General features: G+C 38.7%; 1 protein-coding gene across 3 annotated transcripts in view; it reads right to left on the reverse strand.

The window, feature by feature from the left end:
• Positions 1-17,031, reverse strand: part of LOC105466042 (mitochondrial calcium uptake 1) — a 262,886-nt gene that overhangs the window by 121,709 nt on the left and 124,146 nt on the right. For all 3 annotated transcript variants that reach the window (XM_011714873.2, XM_011714868.2, XM_011714869.3), the window contains one exon: positions 11,809-11,923. In XM_011714873.2, the coding sequence (XP_011713175.1) occupies positions 11,809-11,923 (115 nt within the window). The remainder of the gene's footprint in view (positions 1-11,808; positions 11,924-17,031) is intronic.

Consider the following 17,031-nt stretch of genomic DNA (forward strand, 5'->3'; position numbering starts at 1 on the left):
GGTTGCAGTGAGCCAAAATTGTGCCACTGCACTCCAGCCTGCTTACCCCAACCCCAAACATCCTTAACTAGTATTGTGAAATAGCAGTAATTAGCAAAACTCCATTTCAAAAAATAATAAAATAAGATGTATATGTATGCATGTACATGTGTATACACACACACACAAACACACACACACACACACTTTTTCCTCCACTTTCCAAAACAGAATAATAGGTATGTTTTGAGTCATCAATATATTATGAATGTTTTTCTATGCTAATAAATCTCTGCATTACATATATTAAGAACTATATAAAATGTCATTGTATAGATTTATTATAACTGGTTTAGCCATTGTTTGATATTTGAGTTCTTTCTAGTTTAATGTGTGTATTTTTTAAAAATTATTTTACTTTATTTTATTATAACTTTATTGAGACAAGGTATCACTCTGTCACCAGGCTGGAGTGCAGTGGCACAATCACAGCTTATCAAAGCCTTGACCTTCTGGGCTCAGGTGATTCTCCCACCTCAGCCTCCTGAGTAGCTAGGACTACAGGTGCCCACCACCACGCCCGACTAATTTGTGTATTTTTTTGTAGAGACAAGGTTTCGCTGTGTTGCACAGGCTGGTCTTGAACTACTGAGTTCAAGCGTTCTGCGTGCCTTCGTCTCCTGAAGTGCTAGGATTACAGGTGTGAGTCACCATGCCTGGCCTGAGTTCTTTCTAGTTTATTTTTTGACCATCAGCATCATTATACATGTGATTATTTTATTAGCTTAAACATGTAGAAAAGGAATTCCTGGACCAAAATTTGAAAGTGTCTGGTAAACACCGTCAAGACTCTGAAAAGGTTTTGCAAATTATCTATGCTCTCACCAATACTATATAGTCAATTAAATTCAAGGGTCAATTCTTAATCCTGGCATGCAAATAGTTTTGGGAACACTATGAATTTGGTAGTGAAATGAGAGGAGGAAAACTGCCTCTTCAAAGAGGTAATCAACCCTAATCTTTACTTCAGTTTCTTGGAGTTCTTTAGACCTCTGGGAGTGGTCTAAGCTTAGGAAAGACTTTACCTCATATAGTTTTGGGGAATGTGCACAACTCTAGGACAATTTAACCTTAGGGCCAACCTGGGGATAAAGCTACCTAAGACATAAGATAGAGCCAGAATGCTGGCACTTCACATAGCTCTTAGACAAGCCCATGCCCTGGGACCTTCTGGTCCATAGTCAAAGGGTAGCCAGGCTCCACTAAAATAGGAGGGAGACAGTTAAACTGCCGTTTCTGGCAGACTTTCACAGACAATCTAGTCAGGCGACCCATGTTTCTACTCAAGTAAATTCTGAACATAAAGAAAAAACACTTAGAAATGTATACTCTCCAAACAGACTTAAAATTCATACTGAACTCAGTCTTGCTAGTGTTTGAAAATCCTAAGACAATGAAATTACATGGGATGGTTACTGTGAGTTTATTATCGTTACATATTATCTCTGCAATGGCTAAAAAGAGCCCTTTATTCATTATCAGTGTGATCTGTTTATTTAATGGCAATCGGCAGGTTTTCCTAAATAATATGGAATACTACATGTTAAGAACCCAAAAATAAAATAATAAAAAAAAGAACAACAACAAAAGGGTTTTAAAATTTCATAAGAAGATTGTGAGACTTTTCTTGAATTCCTCCACCAAGGCTCCAGCTGTACAGGCATTTATTCCTTCCAACAACTGTTTTTCTTTCATTTACATTTTTTCCAAAAAATACACTTCAGCCCTGATTCTAAAAAAAAAAAAAAAAAAACAACCATGTATAATTTCACATCTAAAGAAAAGAAATAGCTGATGTTTCTAGTTCACAGTATATAGCCTATCTTTGAGCTTTATCTCAGCCTCAATTATTAGATGACTTTCAGAGAACTGCCAGAAATAGTCTTTTATTTAAACTGGTTTTCCTTACACTGTTATTTGACAATTGTGTTATAGAAAGATTATTCAATACCAGCAACGTCAAAAAGCTTGGATTTCCCAAGAGTTCCTGGGTGAGAGATTCTAGAAGGCAAGCCAGTGCTTTTCTACTTTAGGAATATACTTTCTTCAAATTCATGTTACTATTTTATGCCCAAATTACATATGTCTGCATAATAGACCCCCATCCCTAACTTCAGAAATCTTTAAAAAAAAAAAAAAATCTGCTTGATTTTCATTTCATGTGGTTTTTTATTCCATACCATGTGCTCAATAACAGCCAAAGTGACGGCTTATGCCAACATGCAATTTATTGCATAGATGCTTAGAACTAGCTACTTTAGGCTGGGTACAGTGGTTCATGCCTATAATCCCAGGACTTTGGGAGCACAAGGCAGGTGGATCACCTGAAGACAGGAGTTCGAGACTAGTATGGACAACATGCTGAAACCCGGTCTCTACTAAAAGTACAAAAATTAGCTGAGAGTGGTGGCAGGCACCTGTAATTTCAGCTACTTGGAAGCTGAGGCAGGAGAATCACTTGAACCTGGGAGGTGGAGGTTATTGCACCATTGTACTCCAGCCTGGGCAACAAGAGTAAAACTGTCTCAAAAAAAAAAAAAAGACAACTAGCTACTGTAATAAAGAAATTAGATTTTTGTTACTTAACCTATGCTAATTTGAAGGACACTCTTTACGTGTGAGTCAGTTTGGCATTCACCCAAAAAACAGTTTTTCAATTCAGTGTTCAAACAGAAAAATTTAGATAGTCTAATTTTCTAGCTTTTATCACATATACATACATAGAGAATAACTAGTCCCTTAAGACATTTAAAAATACTAAGCAGGATGCTGAAAATGCCTGGAGCAATATAAAATTATGGTAAATTATGGTATTCACACTAAGTCATCATTTGGAATTTTTTTTTTTTTTTTTTGAGACAAGGTCCTGCTCTGTCACCCAGGTTACAGTGCAGTGGTGTGATCTCAGCTCACCGCAACCTCTGTCTCCTGGGCTCAAGCGATCCTCCCACCTCAGCCTCACAATTAGCTGGAACCACAGGCACGTGCCACCACAGCAGGCTTATTTATTTATTTATTTATTTATTATTATTTTTTGAGTTGGAGTTTTGCTCTGTCGCCTAGGCTGGAGTGCAGTGGCACGATCTCGGTTCACTGCAACTGCCACCTCCCGGGTTCAAGCAATTCTTCGGCCTTAGCCTCCTGAGCAGCTGGGATTATCCAGGCACGTGCCACCACGCCTGGCTAATTCCTTTTTTTTTTCTTTTTTTTTTTTTTTGAGACAGAGTCTCATTCTGACACCAAGGCTGGAGTACAATGGCACGATCTTGGCTCACTGCAACCTCTGTCTCCTGGGTTCAAGTGATTCTCCTGCCTCAGCCTCCAGAGTAGCTGGGATTACAGGCACACACCACCATAACCAGCTAATTTTTGTATTTTTAGTAGAGACGGGGTTTCATTATGTTGGCCAGGCTGGTCTTGAACTCCTGACCTCAAGTGATCAGCCTGCCTTGGCCTCCCAAAGTGCTGGGATTACAGACGTGGGCCACCATGCCTGACCACCCAGCTAATTTTTATATTTTTTGTAGAGACTGGGTTTCACCATGTTAGCCAGGCTGGCCTTAAATTCTTGACCTCAGGTGATCCACCCACCCTGGCCTCCCAAAGTGCTGGGATTACAGGCGTGAGCCATTATGCCTGGCCTAATTTTTGTATTTTTAAAAAAGACAGACTTTCACTATGTTGCCAAGCCTGGTCTCGATCTCTTGGGTTCAAGTGATTCACCTGCTTTGGCCTCTCAAAGTGCTGGGATTATAGGAGTGAGCCACTGTGCCTGGTCAGAAAAATTCTCAGATATTTATTTAGCCAACAAATATATATGGAATTCTTACTATATGCCAGACAATGTGGTTTATCAATATCTTCTCCAAAATAGGCAGTAATCAGGCAAACCATTCAATGACAACCACTATTTCCTGCCTTGATTCCCTTTGTGTACCCTTTAAATTTCCCAACAAAACAAATAAGGGGTTGTTTTTTTTTTTTAATTTTTTGAGATGGAGTCTCACTCTGTTGCCCAGGTTGGAGTGCAGTGGCGCCATCTCGGCTCACTGCTACCTCTGCCTCCTGGGTTCAAAGACTTCTCCTGCCTCAGCCTCCTGAGTAGCTGGGATTACAGGCATATGCCACTGCGCCCGGCTAATTTTTGCATATTTAGTAGAGACGGGGTTTCACCATCTTGGCCAGGCTGGTCTTGAACTCCTGACCTCGTGATCCACCCACCTCGGCCTCCCAAAGTGCTGGCATCACAGGCGTGAGCCACCATGCCCAGCCCAAATAAGCATCTTTGTAAGTTGTTCCAGGAGCAGGTAAGCAACACCATGATAAGATGTAAGCATAATCAAACACTATTAAGCTGAGGGTTTAAATGAAAGGTCCAGCTATACAGATGGATGAATACATTTGATTCCAGTCTCGCTTCTAAGAGGCAGACAATGTGAAAAAGTGGGGCTCACAGACCAGAAGCAAACATCATCTTTAAACATCATCAATTATTGAGTGCTAAATTTCTTTAGAGCCATCCCAACCATCAGTAGAAGAGAAACAGGACAGAGCAGAGGCTGAGGAAGATAGGATAAGTGAGAAGAGTTCTAAGGAACTGGGATGAGGGCAAGTCTCCACAGTTTGCTCTAGGGGAGACTATGGCAGAAAGGCCCACTGAGGTCCACTTGACACTGTAATCAATGGTATAGTGATAGATGGGTGCATGGGTCTCCTTTCTACCTAGAAGGAACTCAGAGAAGCCACATCTTAAATATGCTTTCATTCAAATATTTTTAGAATTACTACTAGCTAAACACAGTATCAGGTACTCTGGAAATACAAAGCCATATGACATAGCTCCCACTTCAAGATACTATTTAGTGATGTCCTATCCACTGCCTAAGTTTTCTTCTTACTTAGAGATTCTTTTGACTTAACAAGGACTTTCATGTAAATATTTCTGTAGCTGTTATGGGACACCATCATTCATTCATGATTTAATGTGAACACTGCTTTTAAATTATGACAAAAAATAAAATCCTAGTTGAGATATCCTAGGAGAAGGATAATTTTGATTGAACAAGTCAGATGAGGAGAAGGAATACGTTTACATGTTAGGTCAGTTTCTAGAAGGCAGAGGATTCAGCCTGTTTTGAATTTACTACCATCTACTTTCTCCCACTGATAAATGAGGCCTAAGAAAGAAGGAAGCCTGGGCCGGGAACAGTGGCTCACACCTGTAATCCCAGCACTTTGGGAGGCCGAGGTGGGCGGATCATCTGAGGTCAGGAGTTTAAGACCAGTCTGGCCAACATGGTGAAACCCCATCTCTACTAAAAGTACAAAAATTAGCTGGGCGTGGTGACGTGCACCTATAGTCCCAGCTACTCAGGAGGCTGAGGCAGGAGAATGGCTTGAACCCGGGAGGCGGAGCATGCAGTGAGCTGAGATAGTGCCATTGCACTCCAGCCTGGGTGACAGAACAAGACTCTATCAAAAAAAAAAGAAAGAAGGAAAGAAGGAAAGAAGGTAGCCTTCGAATTTACTCCCTGCTTTCCTGTTAGTCTTTCCTGTCTGAGAGCCTAAGGAGCACAGAAGGAGAACCAAGGGCAAACCTCCTCTCTTCTATATCTCCCATCTGATCCTCAGATACCACAAGGAATTGATTCCATGGAAAAGTCACAGAAAGCTTTACAGGGCGACATATGCTATTCAAGAGAGGACAAAATTTATGCGGACATAATTCTGGTGGCAGTATCAGCACATATAGCATACTCCTGACCACCTCGTTCCATACTCCTTTCTTTTTAGAGCATAGCCCCATCTTGACTATTTGTATTAAAAGGTAGGGCTCCAGAGATCACGTGTCCCTAACCATATTTCCATAACGTTTTAAATGAATATTAGAATTTTATTACATTATGAGAATATTATTTCCAAAACAATGAGGCTGGGCTGATTCAAATAAAATACAAGTATGAAGGGTTAATAAGGAGAACCTCAAAGGGTAAAAAATGATAAAATCTCCCTCAAGATACAGTCAAAATACATTTAGATCTTATTTTTTTTATAAGCCACAATTTGCTTCTTTGCCCTCTCTGTTCTCTGCTTAGCCTTGAACAAATCACAAGCAATTATTCCCAAGGGATAAATTTCCTTTTTCAGATTAAAAAATATTTAAATATTCTAGTATAGTCACAAGCAGATTTGAGAGATTAAACACAATTGCCATTTATTTCTTGCTTGAATGAATTCAACATCATCTATAAACGATATATTTCAAAGCATTATTTTAATGTTTTGACAGAAGCTGCATTATTATAACATCAATGAATTAACCACAAAAACAGGTTATGCCAGAGAAGGAAGTTATTGGTAAATAACACATTGCAATACTTTTGGCCTTACAACATGCAAATGAGCATTTCAGAAATTCTAAGCACCTCCACAGGCTAAAATAACACTGAAAAAGATTAGCCTTTCACCTTCTTAATCTTATTCTTCATAACATCAATTTAGCAATGGCAGATAATTTCCAGACATAGAAATTATGAAGATAATAGCTAAACCAAATCTTCTGTGTAACTTCCCCAACTCTGTTGTCCCAGTAAGAAGGATTTATAACTGCTTTATACCTGTTGATACATCTCAGCTGTTAGGCCTTGCCCATATTTTTCAATACATCACTTGACCTGGAAAACTTATTTTCCATCTAAAACTTTTATAACATTTTCATTAGATAGAATGGCACTGATCAGCACCACACTTTCCAAGTCACATACACTTTGTGATCTGCTCTTGACTTCAGCATGGCAAGAGAAATAAGATATTATACAACCTCACTTGAATGCTATTGTAATATCTCAAAAGGCTTGTATATTTGTGAGAAAGATGCATCATAATGAGGATGTGGCTTAATTTTCAGTAAATCAAATCTGGCTATTGTGAAAACACTTAATTCAATTTCTCCACTGATTCTCTGAAATCTAAAGAGATAATCCAAATGAGAATACAATGAATTATGCCAGATTTTCATTAGATCTGCCTCCAAACTTTAAAGCCCTGGGTACCAAACATTTTAGCTTTGATTTTTCTGGTAGGTTTTCAAAGATTAATAGTAAACAGTAAGGAAGTTGCTAAATGATAAACTATTGTATACATACCTACATATATATATATATATATTTTATTTTATTTTATTTTATTTTTGAGACGGAGTCTTGCTTTGTTGCCCAGGCTGGGGTGCAATGTTGTGATCTCAGCTCACTGCCGGATCACTAACCTCTGCCTCCCAGGTTCAAGCGATTCCTGTTCCTCAGCTCCCAGATAGCTGGGATTACAGGCACTCACCATGATACCCAGGTAATTTTTGTATTTTTAATAGAGACAAGGTTTCACCATGTTGGCCAGGCTGGTCTCCAATTCCTGACCTCAAGTGATCTTCCCACCTCGGCCTCCCAAAGTGCTGGGATTACAAGCATGAGCCACTGTGCCCAATTATAAATGTTTTATTATTGCCTCCCCATCAAGCTATCTAGAATTGTTTTCATGTTATTAGCCCACAGGGTTAATAACTTTAGATCGGACATATATGAAGACAAAGAACACACAAAAATATTTCATAATTATCAATGGCCAAGGGCCAAATTCTAAGTTATATTACCATTACCTAGTGAATCTTAGCACTAGTAAGAATGATCCAAGTCAATAAATAATATTTAGCATTCCAAAGAAATTCTGGACCTGTAGTCCCAGCTACTCGGGGGGCTGAGGCAGGAAAATTGCTTAAACCTGGGAGGCGAAGGTTGCAGTAAGCTGAGATTGTGCCACTGCACTCCAGCCTGGGGGATAGAGCGATGATTCTAGACATCAAAATTTATGAGTTGTTCCCCAAAAGCAATTTCAACAAAGGCAAAAATTTACAAGTGAGACCTAACTAAACGAAAGAGTCTCTGCATAGCAAAAGAAACCATCAACAAAGTAAACAGACAAACTACAGAATGGGGGAAAATATTCACAAACTATGCATCTGACAATGGTCTAATATCCAGAATCTATAAGGAGCTTAAATAACTCAACAAGCAAAAAAACTAATAACTCCATTAAAAGTGGGCAAAGGACATACATGAATAGATCCTTCTCAAAAGAAGACATACGCAGCCAACAAACATGAAAAAATGCTCAATATCACTAATCATCAGAGAAATGTAAATCAAAACTACAATGAGATGCCATCTCACACCAGTCAGAATGGCCATTATTATTATTATTATTGAGATGGAGTCTTGCACTGTCTCCCAGGCTGGAGTACAGTGGAGTGTAATCTCAGCTCACTGCAACCTCCACCTCCTGGGTTCAAGCGATTCTCCTGCCTTAGCCTCCTGAGTAGCTGGGATTACAGGCACCCGCCACCACACCTGGCTAATTTTTGTATTTTTTTTTCAGTAGAGATGGGGTTTCACCATTTTGGCCAGGCTGGTCTTGAACTCCCGACCTCAAGTGATCTGCCCACCTTGGCCTCCCAAAGTGCTGGGATTATAGGCGTGAGCTACCATGCCCGGCCCAGAACGGCTATTATTAAAAACACGAAAGATAAGAGATGCTGATGAGGTTCCAGAGAAAGGGAATCCTTATACACTGTTGGTGGGAATGTAGATTAGTTCAGCCACTGTGGACACCAGTTTGGCAATTTCTCGAAGAACTAAAAACAGAACTACCATTCGACTGAGCAATCCCATTACTGGATATATATCCAAAGGAAAATAAATCATTCTACCAAAAAGACACATGCACTCATACGTTCATCACAGATTTATTCATAATAGCAAAGATCTGTTATAGGTCTCAACCTATAATAGGAATCAACCTAGGTGCCCATCAGTGGTGGACTGGATAGAGAAAATGTGGTACATAATACTATGGAATACTACATAGTCATGAACCAGAATGAAATAATGTCCTTTGCAGCAACATGGATGTAGCCAGAGGCCATTATCCTAAGTGAATTAACACAGAAACAGAAAACCAAATACCGCACACTCTCATTTATAAGTGGGAGCTAAACATTGGGTACGTGTGGACAGAAAGATGGGAACAACTGACACTAGGGACTACTACAGAGGGTAGAGGGGGAGGGGGACAAGGGCTGAAAACCTACCTATTGGGTACTATGCTCACTATCTGGGAGATGAGATCATTCATACCCAAACCTCAGCATCACCCAGTATCATGTAACAAGCTTGCACATGTACTCTCTGAATCTAAAATAAAAGTTGAAATTACAAAAACAAAAAAGCAAAAAAAAAAAAAAAAAAAAAAAAAAGTGATACAGAGAGTCTTAAAATCATACCCGATTCTATTTTCTTCATTCCTGACAAATATAGAAAGTAACTTACACAGTAAGTACTTTATTGTAAATCACTCACCACATTCAAACTAGGAATTGAGCACCATGAAGTAAATGTGCTGGGAATGACAGAGCTACTTGGAGGGGTTTCTTGAACCCGAGGGTCATTGTGACTTTTTAAAAACATGCTTTTAAGTGGTTAAGGGAGCTACACGATGTACCAGGTACTCTGAAGGTTTTGTTCTGTGTTCCTTCTGACATTTGTAAAGATATGAAGGTAACAGGACTAAGCAGTGGATACAAGTTCAAAGCTTATTTCAGTTCAACAAATATTTGCTAGAACTACTTACAAGTACACATTATATACCAATGCAGGTCTCTTCATTTAATGCCGTAGTCTTTCTGCTACATCATGCCTATTTGCTGTAAAATAAATTCTGTTCAAAGTCACAAAAATGTTTTAAAGATTCTCACCAATTTATTTTTTTAAAAAAGATAAGGTTTAAGGATCTTTAAAAATCAGACACAAAGTAACATGTTTTGACAGAATAAAAAAATAAAAACCAAGACAGATTTCCACTAAATAATAGGCACTAAACTATTAATAGCTACTTTATATTCATGATGTCATCATTCTCAAATAATTTGGGTTTGATATTATTATCCTCTTCATTTTACAGACAAAACAGAAGAACAAATCAATTGTCTTCCCCCAAATCACAAGCTAAGAAATGGCGGGGCTAGGATCTGAACTAGAGATGCTTTTGGAGATCTCTTTTTTTTTTTTTTTTTTTTTTTTTTTTTTGAGACGGAGTCTCGCTCTGTCTCCCAGGCTGGAGTGCGGTGGCGCGATCTCCACTCACTGCAAGCTCCGCCTCCCGGGTTCACCCCATTCTCCTGCCTCAGCCTCCCGTGCGGCTGGGACTACAAGCGCCCGCCACCGCGCCCGGCTAATTTTTGTATTTTTTTAGTAGAGACGGGGTTTCACCGTGTTAGTCAGGATGGTCTCGATCTCCTGACCTCGTGATCCGCCCATCTCGGCCTCCCAAAGTGCTGGGATTACAGGCGTGAGCCACCGCGCCCGGCCTTAGAGATGCTTTTGAAAGCACATTATGATCTTAAGTTGTATGTTGCTGGAGTTATTTTGGATTTTCATAACAAATCAGTGTGTGTTTTCATTGCCAGGGTACTGCTCCACCATATGAATTTATTCAGACATTTTGGTGCCCCAAAGTCAGCTGTGGCAAGGCATATATATATATACCCACACACATACACACACACTTGTCAATCCTTGCACAGAGGAGTAAGAACGAAAGTGGTCACAGTCATGGCAGGACATGTATATGCCACTTATTAAAAACTATCTTTTAGTAGCTTTATGTTTACAGATGGCTGGCTTGGAGAACGTGAAAAAGAGATGGTTATTTTTGTTTGATATGTCCCAGATCAAAAAAAAAAAAAAAATTGAAAATCACTTCTTTCAAACATACAAATCTGAACTCTGGTTCACCTTAGGTAGATTTTAATAGACTACACATGGAGAGCTATGAACACAACAGTTTGTTTAGTTTTTCCAAATGGTTAAAAAAAGTCACACCAAAAAGAAATAAAATTAAAAATCACTTAGAGTAGCATACTAATCAACAAAGCTATTGATAGTTTTAAAAAATCAGGAACTCCTCAGTTCTCTAAGTGAGTCAAAATTGAGTTTTGTGTCTTTAGAAGTATTCCTCCAAGGTTAAAAAACGAATATTCAACTCAATTAGATCAACCAAGCCAATTTTCTTTTTTAGTAGAGGAAACGATAGATTAAAATATGTTTTATTGGAGAAGCAGTAAGTTAAGGAAGGATATAGTAGTAGGCAATACATGACTCACCTTGACAGAATACAGAGTTACACACAATTAAAGGTAGATGTCACTTCTTAGTTTTTTTGCTGCTGTTGTTTTTGAGACAGGGTCTCACTCTGTCACCCAGGCTGGAGTGTGGTGGCATGATCTCAGCTCACTGCAACCTCTGCCTCCCAGGCTCAGGTTATCCTCCCACCTCAGCTTCCTGAGTAGCTAGGACTACAGGTATACTTTTGTAGAGATGGGGTTTCACCATGTTGCCCAGGCTGGTCTTGAACTTCTGAGTTCAAGTGATCTGCCCACCTTGGCCTCCCAAAGTCCTGGAATTACAAGTGTGAGCCACTGTGCCCAGTCATTTTGTTTTGTTTTGTTTTGTTTTTAACTTTGATACTTTCGTTTTTTTCTTTTTTCTGACTCTCTCAGGTGGTTCTATACACAAGTTATAGTAAATTAAAAACAAACGAAATTTTATGTAACTTATAATTCATTAACTCTACCAATATGTCCTGTTTTATAAACATATAAACAATTATGTTTATAGTCCTGTATCTGCTCTCCAAATGGAAAAAGAAAACATTTATACTTACTGGAAAGAACAGTTGTAAGGAAAATGTAGTCTGAAAAGGATATGAGCCCACATTCTCCAAGGGTGTAAAATATACTGCCTTCATCAGCAAATTTTTCTCGTTCCTGGGAAATTTTCTATAAAATGTATGGGTTCCAACAAAAGACAAAAATATATAAGTGAATTAGAATATAAATAGTGAGAGATGAATCACCATTTATCTGACAGTTTTATGCTATTTACCATAAGCATTTCTCTGATGGCCATTCAAAATCAATGGATCCTTTACAGTTTTCAAGATGATGAAAATTTCAAGACAAAAATTATGTTTTCATTTTAACATTGGTTCAATATGAACATTAGAAAATAATTTCAACGTTAGAAGCCTCTGCCATTGCACATATACAGGCCCACTTCAGAACAGGTTTTGTTTCTTAGTTTGAAAAACAATCCACCTTCTTCTACAGAGGTATAAGTGGAGTAAACAAATAAACAAACAAACACATGAAAAAACTAAAAGGAAATCAGTTTTGTCCAAGAAAAACTAGACTGACAGTGATAAGAAAGAAGTGAGCAACTATTTCCAAGGCCTATACAAATGCTCAGAAAACCAATTTCTGAAGTACAAATTTTACTTTATAACCCCAAGAATCTTAGCTTCAGAATACACAACAGGATGCAGAGTGAACAGCGTCTCTGAAATACAATGCCAGATCAGTTGTGCACACTTTCGGCACAATTTAATCATACCTACTGTTACTTTAATGGAGGCTCCTAAATTTCAGCTATTTGATGAAACTGTCTTCTACAACTTGGTTTTTACTCTAAATATATATTTCTTTTCTTTATAAATCTCACAAAGAAAGTTAGTTCTCAGCCGTGGTAACTGTCTGCCTGGCAAGTGGTCTCTTCCTGGGTGTTTAAACAAACTTACTCTGTTTTCTGAATTCTTAGCCAAAGCATAAACTTAGTTGTGACATTGAATATATTTTCAAAAACTGAAAAGGATCCACCAAAAAGTTAGACTTGAAACTAATTTCCACAAGTTCTAGACCACCAAAAATATTTAAGGAATTATTCTGAGTATAAAAAAATAGATTAAAAAAACCCAAACCAATAAAGCACAATCAAAGTAATAATGTCATGCAAGCATAAAGTAAGAGGCAGCATTGCAGGCATAACTTCAAGAGGAGTATCATGAAAACTAAACCAACAAGCACCATCACACCAGCATCCAGTTACACAACTATCCAATGGGTTACCTCTGTCTAGTGGAGATCCCATCATAAACCACAAAGGAAAGAAAACTGGTTAACCAACTGAAAATGCAAGTACCACACGAATCATCATGAAGTCAGTTTGCAGGATCTTCTCAATAAACGCATTCAAAATAGCCTCTACTAGATTTACTTGTTCATAAGAAACAGTAGCTATGGACAGGGTAAAGTCCATAGGTGAACACCAATAACCCAGTACTAGGTTTTGATGGCGCTTCTACTTAGGAGAACTTTGCTGACTTCTTTTGCGGCTGACAGCAGGCATAGTCCTGCTTGATAGCATTTAGAGATTACTTCTTTTGGTTGACAACAAAAATGAACATAGTCCAGTGTGTTCTTATTAAGGTCAGATCTCATACCACACTTGATCTTCTACCAAGAGACTGAACAGAAATTTCAGACAAAAAAAAGCTACTGGATGAGAACTAGAACAGCAAAGTCTTCCACCAGGAAGTTAATATTTAAATTTCTCAAAATAAAAGAAAAAAATAGTCGCACTTTTTACATTACCCAAGGTACTGCAAAGGTAAAATATGTGAACAGGAAAAAATACACGAAATGAGAATAGGTCCCCAAAGGCTGACCATTACCAGCCATAACAATATATGTGTATAGAAGCTAATACTTAATAATAATGATGTAATAAGCTTATGGGGAAATTGCTATAATTAAAATAAATAACATAGTGGAAGCCACAGGTTGAGAAACAGACAAAAGTCTAAGGATAGAGTGAAATGAGGAAGCTAAGCCAAAGAAGCATACCTAACATTACTTTTCTAACAATCATCTGGGCCATGCTGATGCTGAGAAGGTAACACAAGGACAAATCTAATTTTGTTGGTAACAAAATTTAAGTTTGATATAACTTCAAACCCACAGAAAGGTTGAAGATTAGTATGAAGTACTATTATATATTTTTTACCAATTCACCAACAGTTTACATATTACACAATTTGCCTTGTATTTTTTCAGTGTGCCACTTTGAAAGTAAATTGAAGACATCATGTCCCTTTATACTTAAGTACCTCAGCATAGATTTTCTAGGAACAAAGACATTCTCTAATGTTCACAATCCCAAACGTTGAAATCCCCAAAGATCAAAATTTCTAAAGCCTAAAATCACCAAAATGTAATTCTGATACATAATTTATAGCACAGTATACATTTAATAAAACCAGGAAATTTAGTATTGATACACATACTATTATCTAATTCCGTCCTTTTTTTTTTTTAGATGGAGTCTCGCTCTGTCACCCAGGCTGGAGTGCAGTGGCGCGATCTCAGCTCACTGCAACCACTGCCTCCTGGGTTCAAGCCTCAGCCTCCCGAGTAGCTGGGATTACAGACACACGCTACCACGCCCGTCTAATTTTTGTATTTTTAGTAGAGACGGGTTTTGCCATGTTGGCCAGGCTGGTCATGAACTCCTGGCCTCAGGTAATCCACCCACCTTGGCCTCCCAAAGTACTGGGATTACAGATGTAAGCCACTGTGCCTGGCCAAATCCAGTCCATTTTCGAATTTAGCAAACTGTCCCAATAATTTCCTTTACAGCTACTTTCACCCTGATCAAGGATGTAATCCACAATCATAAACTCCGTTTAGTTATTATGTTTTTTCATCTCCATTATTAGGGAACAGCCTTTCTTTGTCCTTCTTTATTTTTTCCTGTAGAGGTTTATTGGTTCTGATTGTGATAAATTCACCATTTTAACCATTTAACCACACAGTACGTGGGCCTTTTAGGTTTGGCTTCTTTCACTGAACATAATGATTTTTAGGTTCACCATGTTGTAGCATGAATCAACATTTAATTCGTTTTCATTGCCAAATAATATTCCACTATATGGGGTGCTGATCATAATCGCCCCAAAATACACACTGAACACCATAATCCCAAATGTTGAAATCCCCAAAGATCAAAATCCCTAAAGTCTAAAATCCTGATTTTGGAAAAAATAAAAATTCTTTAAAAATATTTGCTTACATTTTTAAAGGGGATTTGAGAAACATAAAAATGTGACAGACGACTTTGAGCAGAAGAACCATGTTCATAAAGAAATGGCTCAAAGGGGAAATGTATAAATATAGTTAGTAATTGTATGTGCCCCAGCTTTATAACTGCAGTCATCTGAAATACCCTGAGAACAAACCTAAGTCTTTTGATGAGATCAGTTAAAAACCACAATGAGTCATCATTGCATACACAGTTGCCCAAAGAGCTGAGATCTTGAGAAATTTTATCTTTCACAAATGCAGAGGTAAAAAAAGGTCATTTCTTCATTTATTGAGGAAGTTTCAACGTTTTTACATAAACGCACAATGCTTACACACAATCAATCCTGTGATAATACACTTTCCTGAAGTCGAATTTCTGATATCCAAAGCAGCAGGAGAAAAGTCTGCCCCAGCTCTCACAGAGACCCATTTGTTGTCACCAGACCCCTAGCTGATTGGATGGTGCCCACCAACATTGAGGGCAGTATTGTCCCCATCTAAATCCAATCAGATTCACACACTAATCTCCTCACCCTAACAGAAACACCCAAAATAATGCTTTACCAAGTTTCTAGGTATTCCTTAATCTAGTCAAGTTGACATTTAAAATTACTGATACCTAAAATTAAGTCCACAAGTTAACCCCTTGTCAATCTGGCATCCATACACAGCTCCTTTGTTTTTTTCTTTTCTTTTTTTTTTTTTTTTTTTGAGACAGAGTCTTTTTCTGTCACCAGGCTGGAATACAGTGGCACAATCTCTGCTCACTGCAATCTCTGCCTCCCGGGTTCAAGTGATTCCCCTGCCTCAGCCTCCCAAGTAGCTGGGATTACAGGTGCCTGCCACCATGTCTGGCTGATTTTTTGTATTTTAGTAGAGATGGGGTTTCACCATATTGGCCAGGATGGTCTCGATCTCCTGAACTTGTGATCTGCCCACTTTGGCCTCCCAAAGTGCTGGGATTACAGGCGTGAGCCACCACACCCAGCCCCCATACACAGATCCTTAAGCCATACTTAACTCCCAAATAAAGATAACAAAGTAACAAGGAATTTTGATCTTTTGGGATTGTGTCTTTTGAGATTATGATCCAAACCCCACTGTATGTATATACCACAGTTTGTTTATCTATTCATATGCTCAAAGACATTTAGGTTATTTCCACCTTTTGGTTATTCATGTACGAGTATCTGAGTCCCTGTTGTCAATTCTTTTGGTATGTACTAAGGACAGGAATTGCTGGGTCATATGGCTGCTCTATATTTTTGGTGTTCATTTTGTTTTGTTTTGAGACAGTGTCTCACTCGGACACCCAGGCTGGAGTGCAGTGATATGATCTTGGATCACTGCAGCCTTGCCCTCTGGGGCTCAGCTCAGGTGATCCTCCCATCTCAGCCTCCCCAGTAGCTAGGACTACAGGTACGTGTCACCATGCTCGGTCAATTTTTGTTATTTTTTGTAGAGATGGGGTTTTGTCATGTTGCCCAGGCTCATCTTGAACTCCTGGAGTTAAGCGATATGCGTGCCTCAGTCTCCCAGAGTGCTGGGGTTACAGGCATGCGCCAACACGCTCAGCTGGTTGTTTTTTGTTTAAGACAGGAGGAGGTTGCTCTGTCGCACAGGATGAGATGTAGTGGCACAATCACAGATCAGGGCTGCATCCTTGACCTACTGGGCTCTAAGCAATCCTTCCACCTCAGCCTTCCGAAGTACTGGGAATACAGCACCATTTACATTCCCATAAGCAATGTAAGAGGATTCCACATTCTCCACATCCTCACCAGTACTTCCTCCTTTTCTTCTTTTGTTAAAAATTATAGCCATCCTCACGGATATGACATGGTATCTCATTGTGATTTTTATTTACATTCGCCTAATACCTAATGATGTTCAGCATCTTTTCATGTGCTTGTCAACCATTTGTATATCTTCTTTGGAGAAATGTCTATCCAAATCCTTTGCTCATTTTT

This window comes from Macaca nemestrina, chromosome 9 (genome assembly GCF_043159975.1).
Source record: "Macaca nemestrina isolate mMacNem1 chromosome 9, mMacNem.hap1, whole genome shotgun sequence".
NCBI classification, from domain to species: Eukaryota; Metazoa; Chordata; class Mammalia; order Primates; family Cercopithecidae; genus Macaca; species Macaca nemestrina.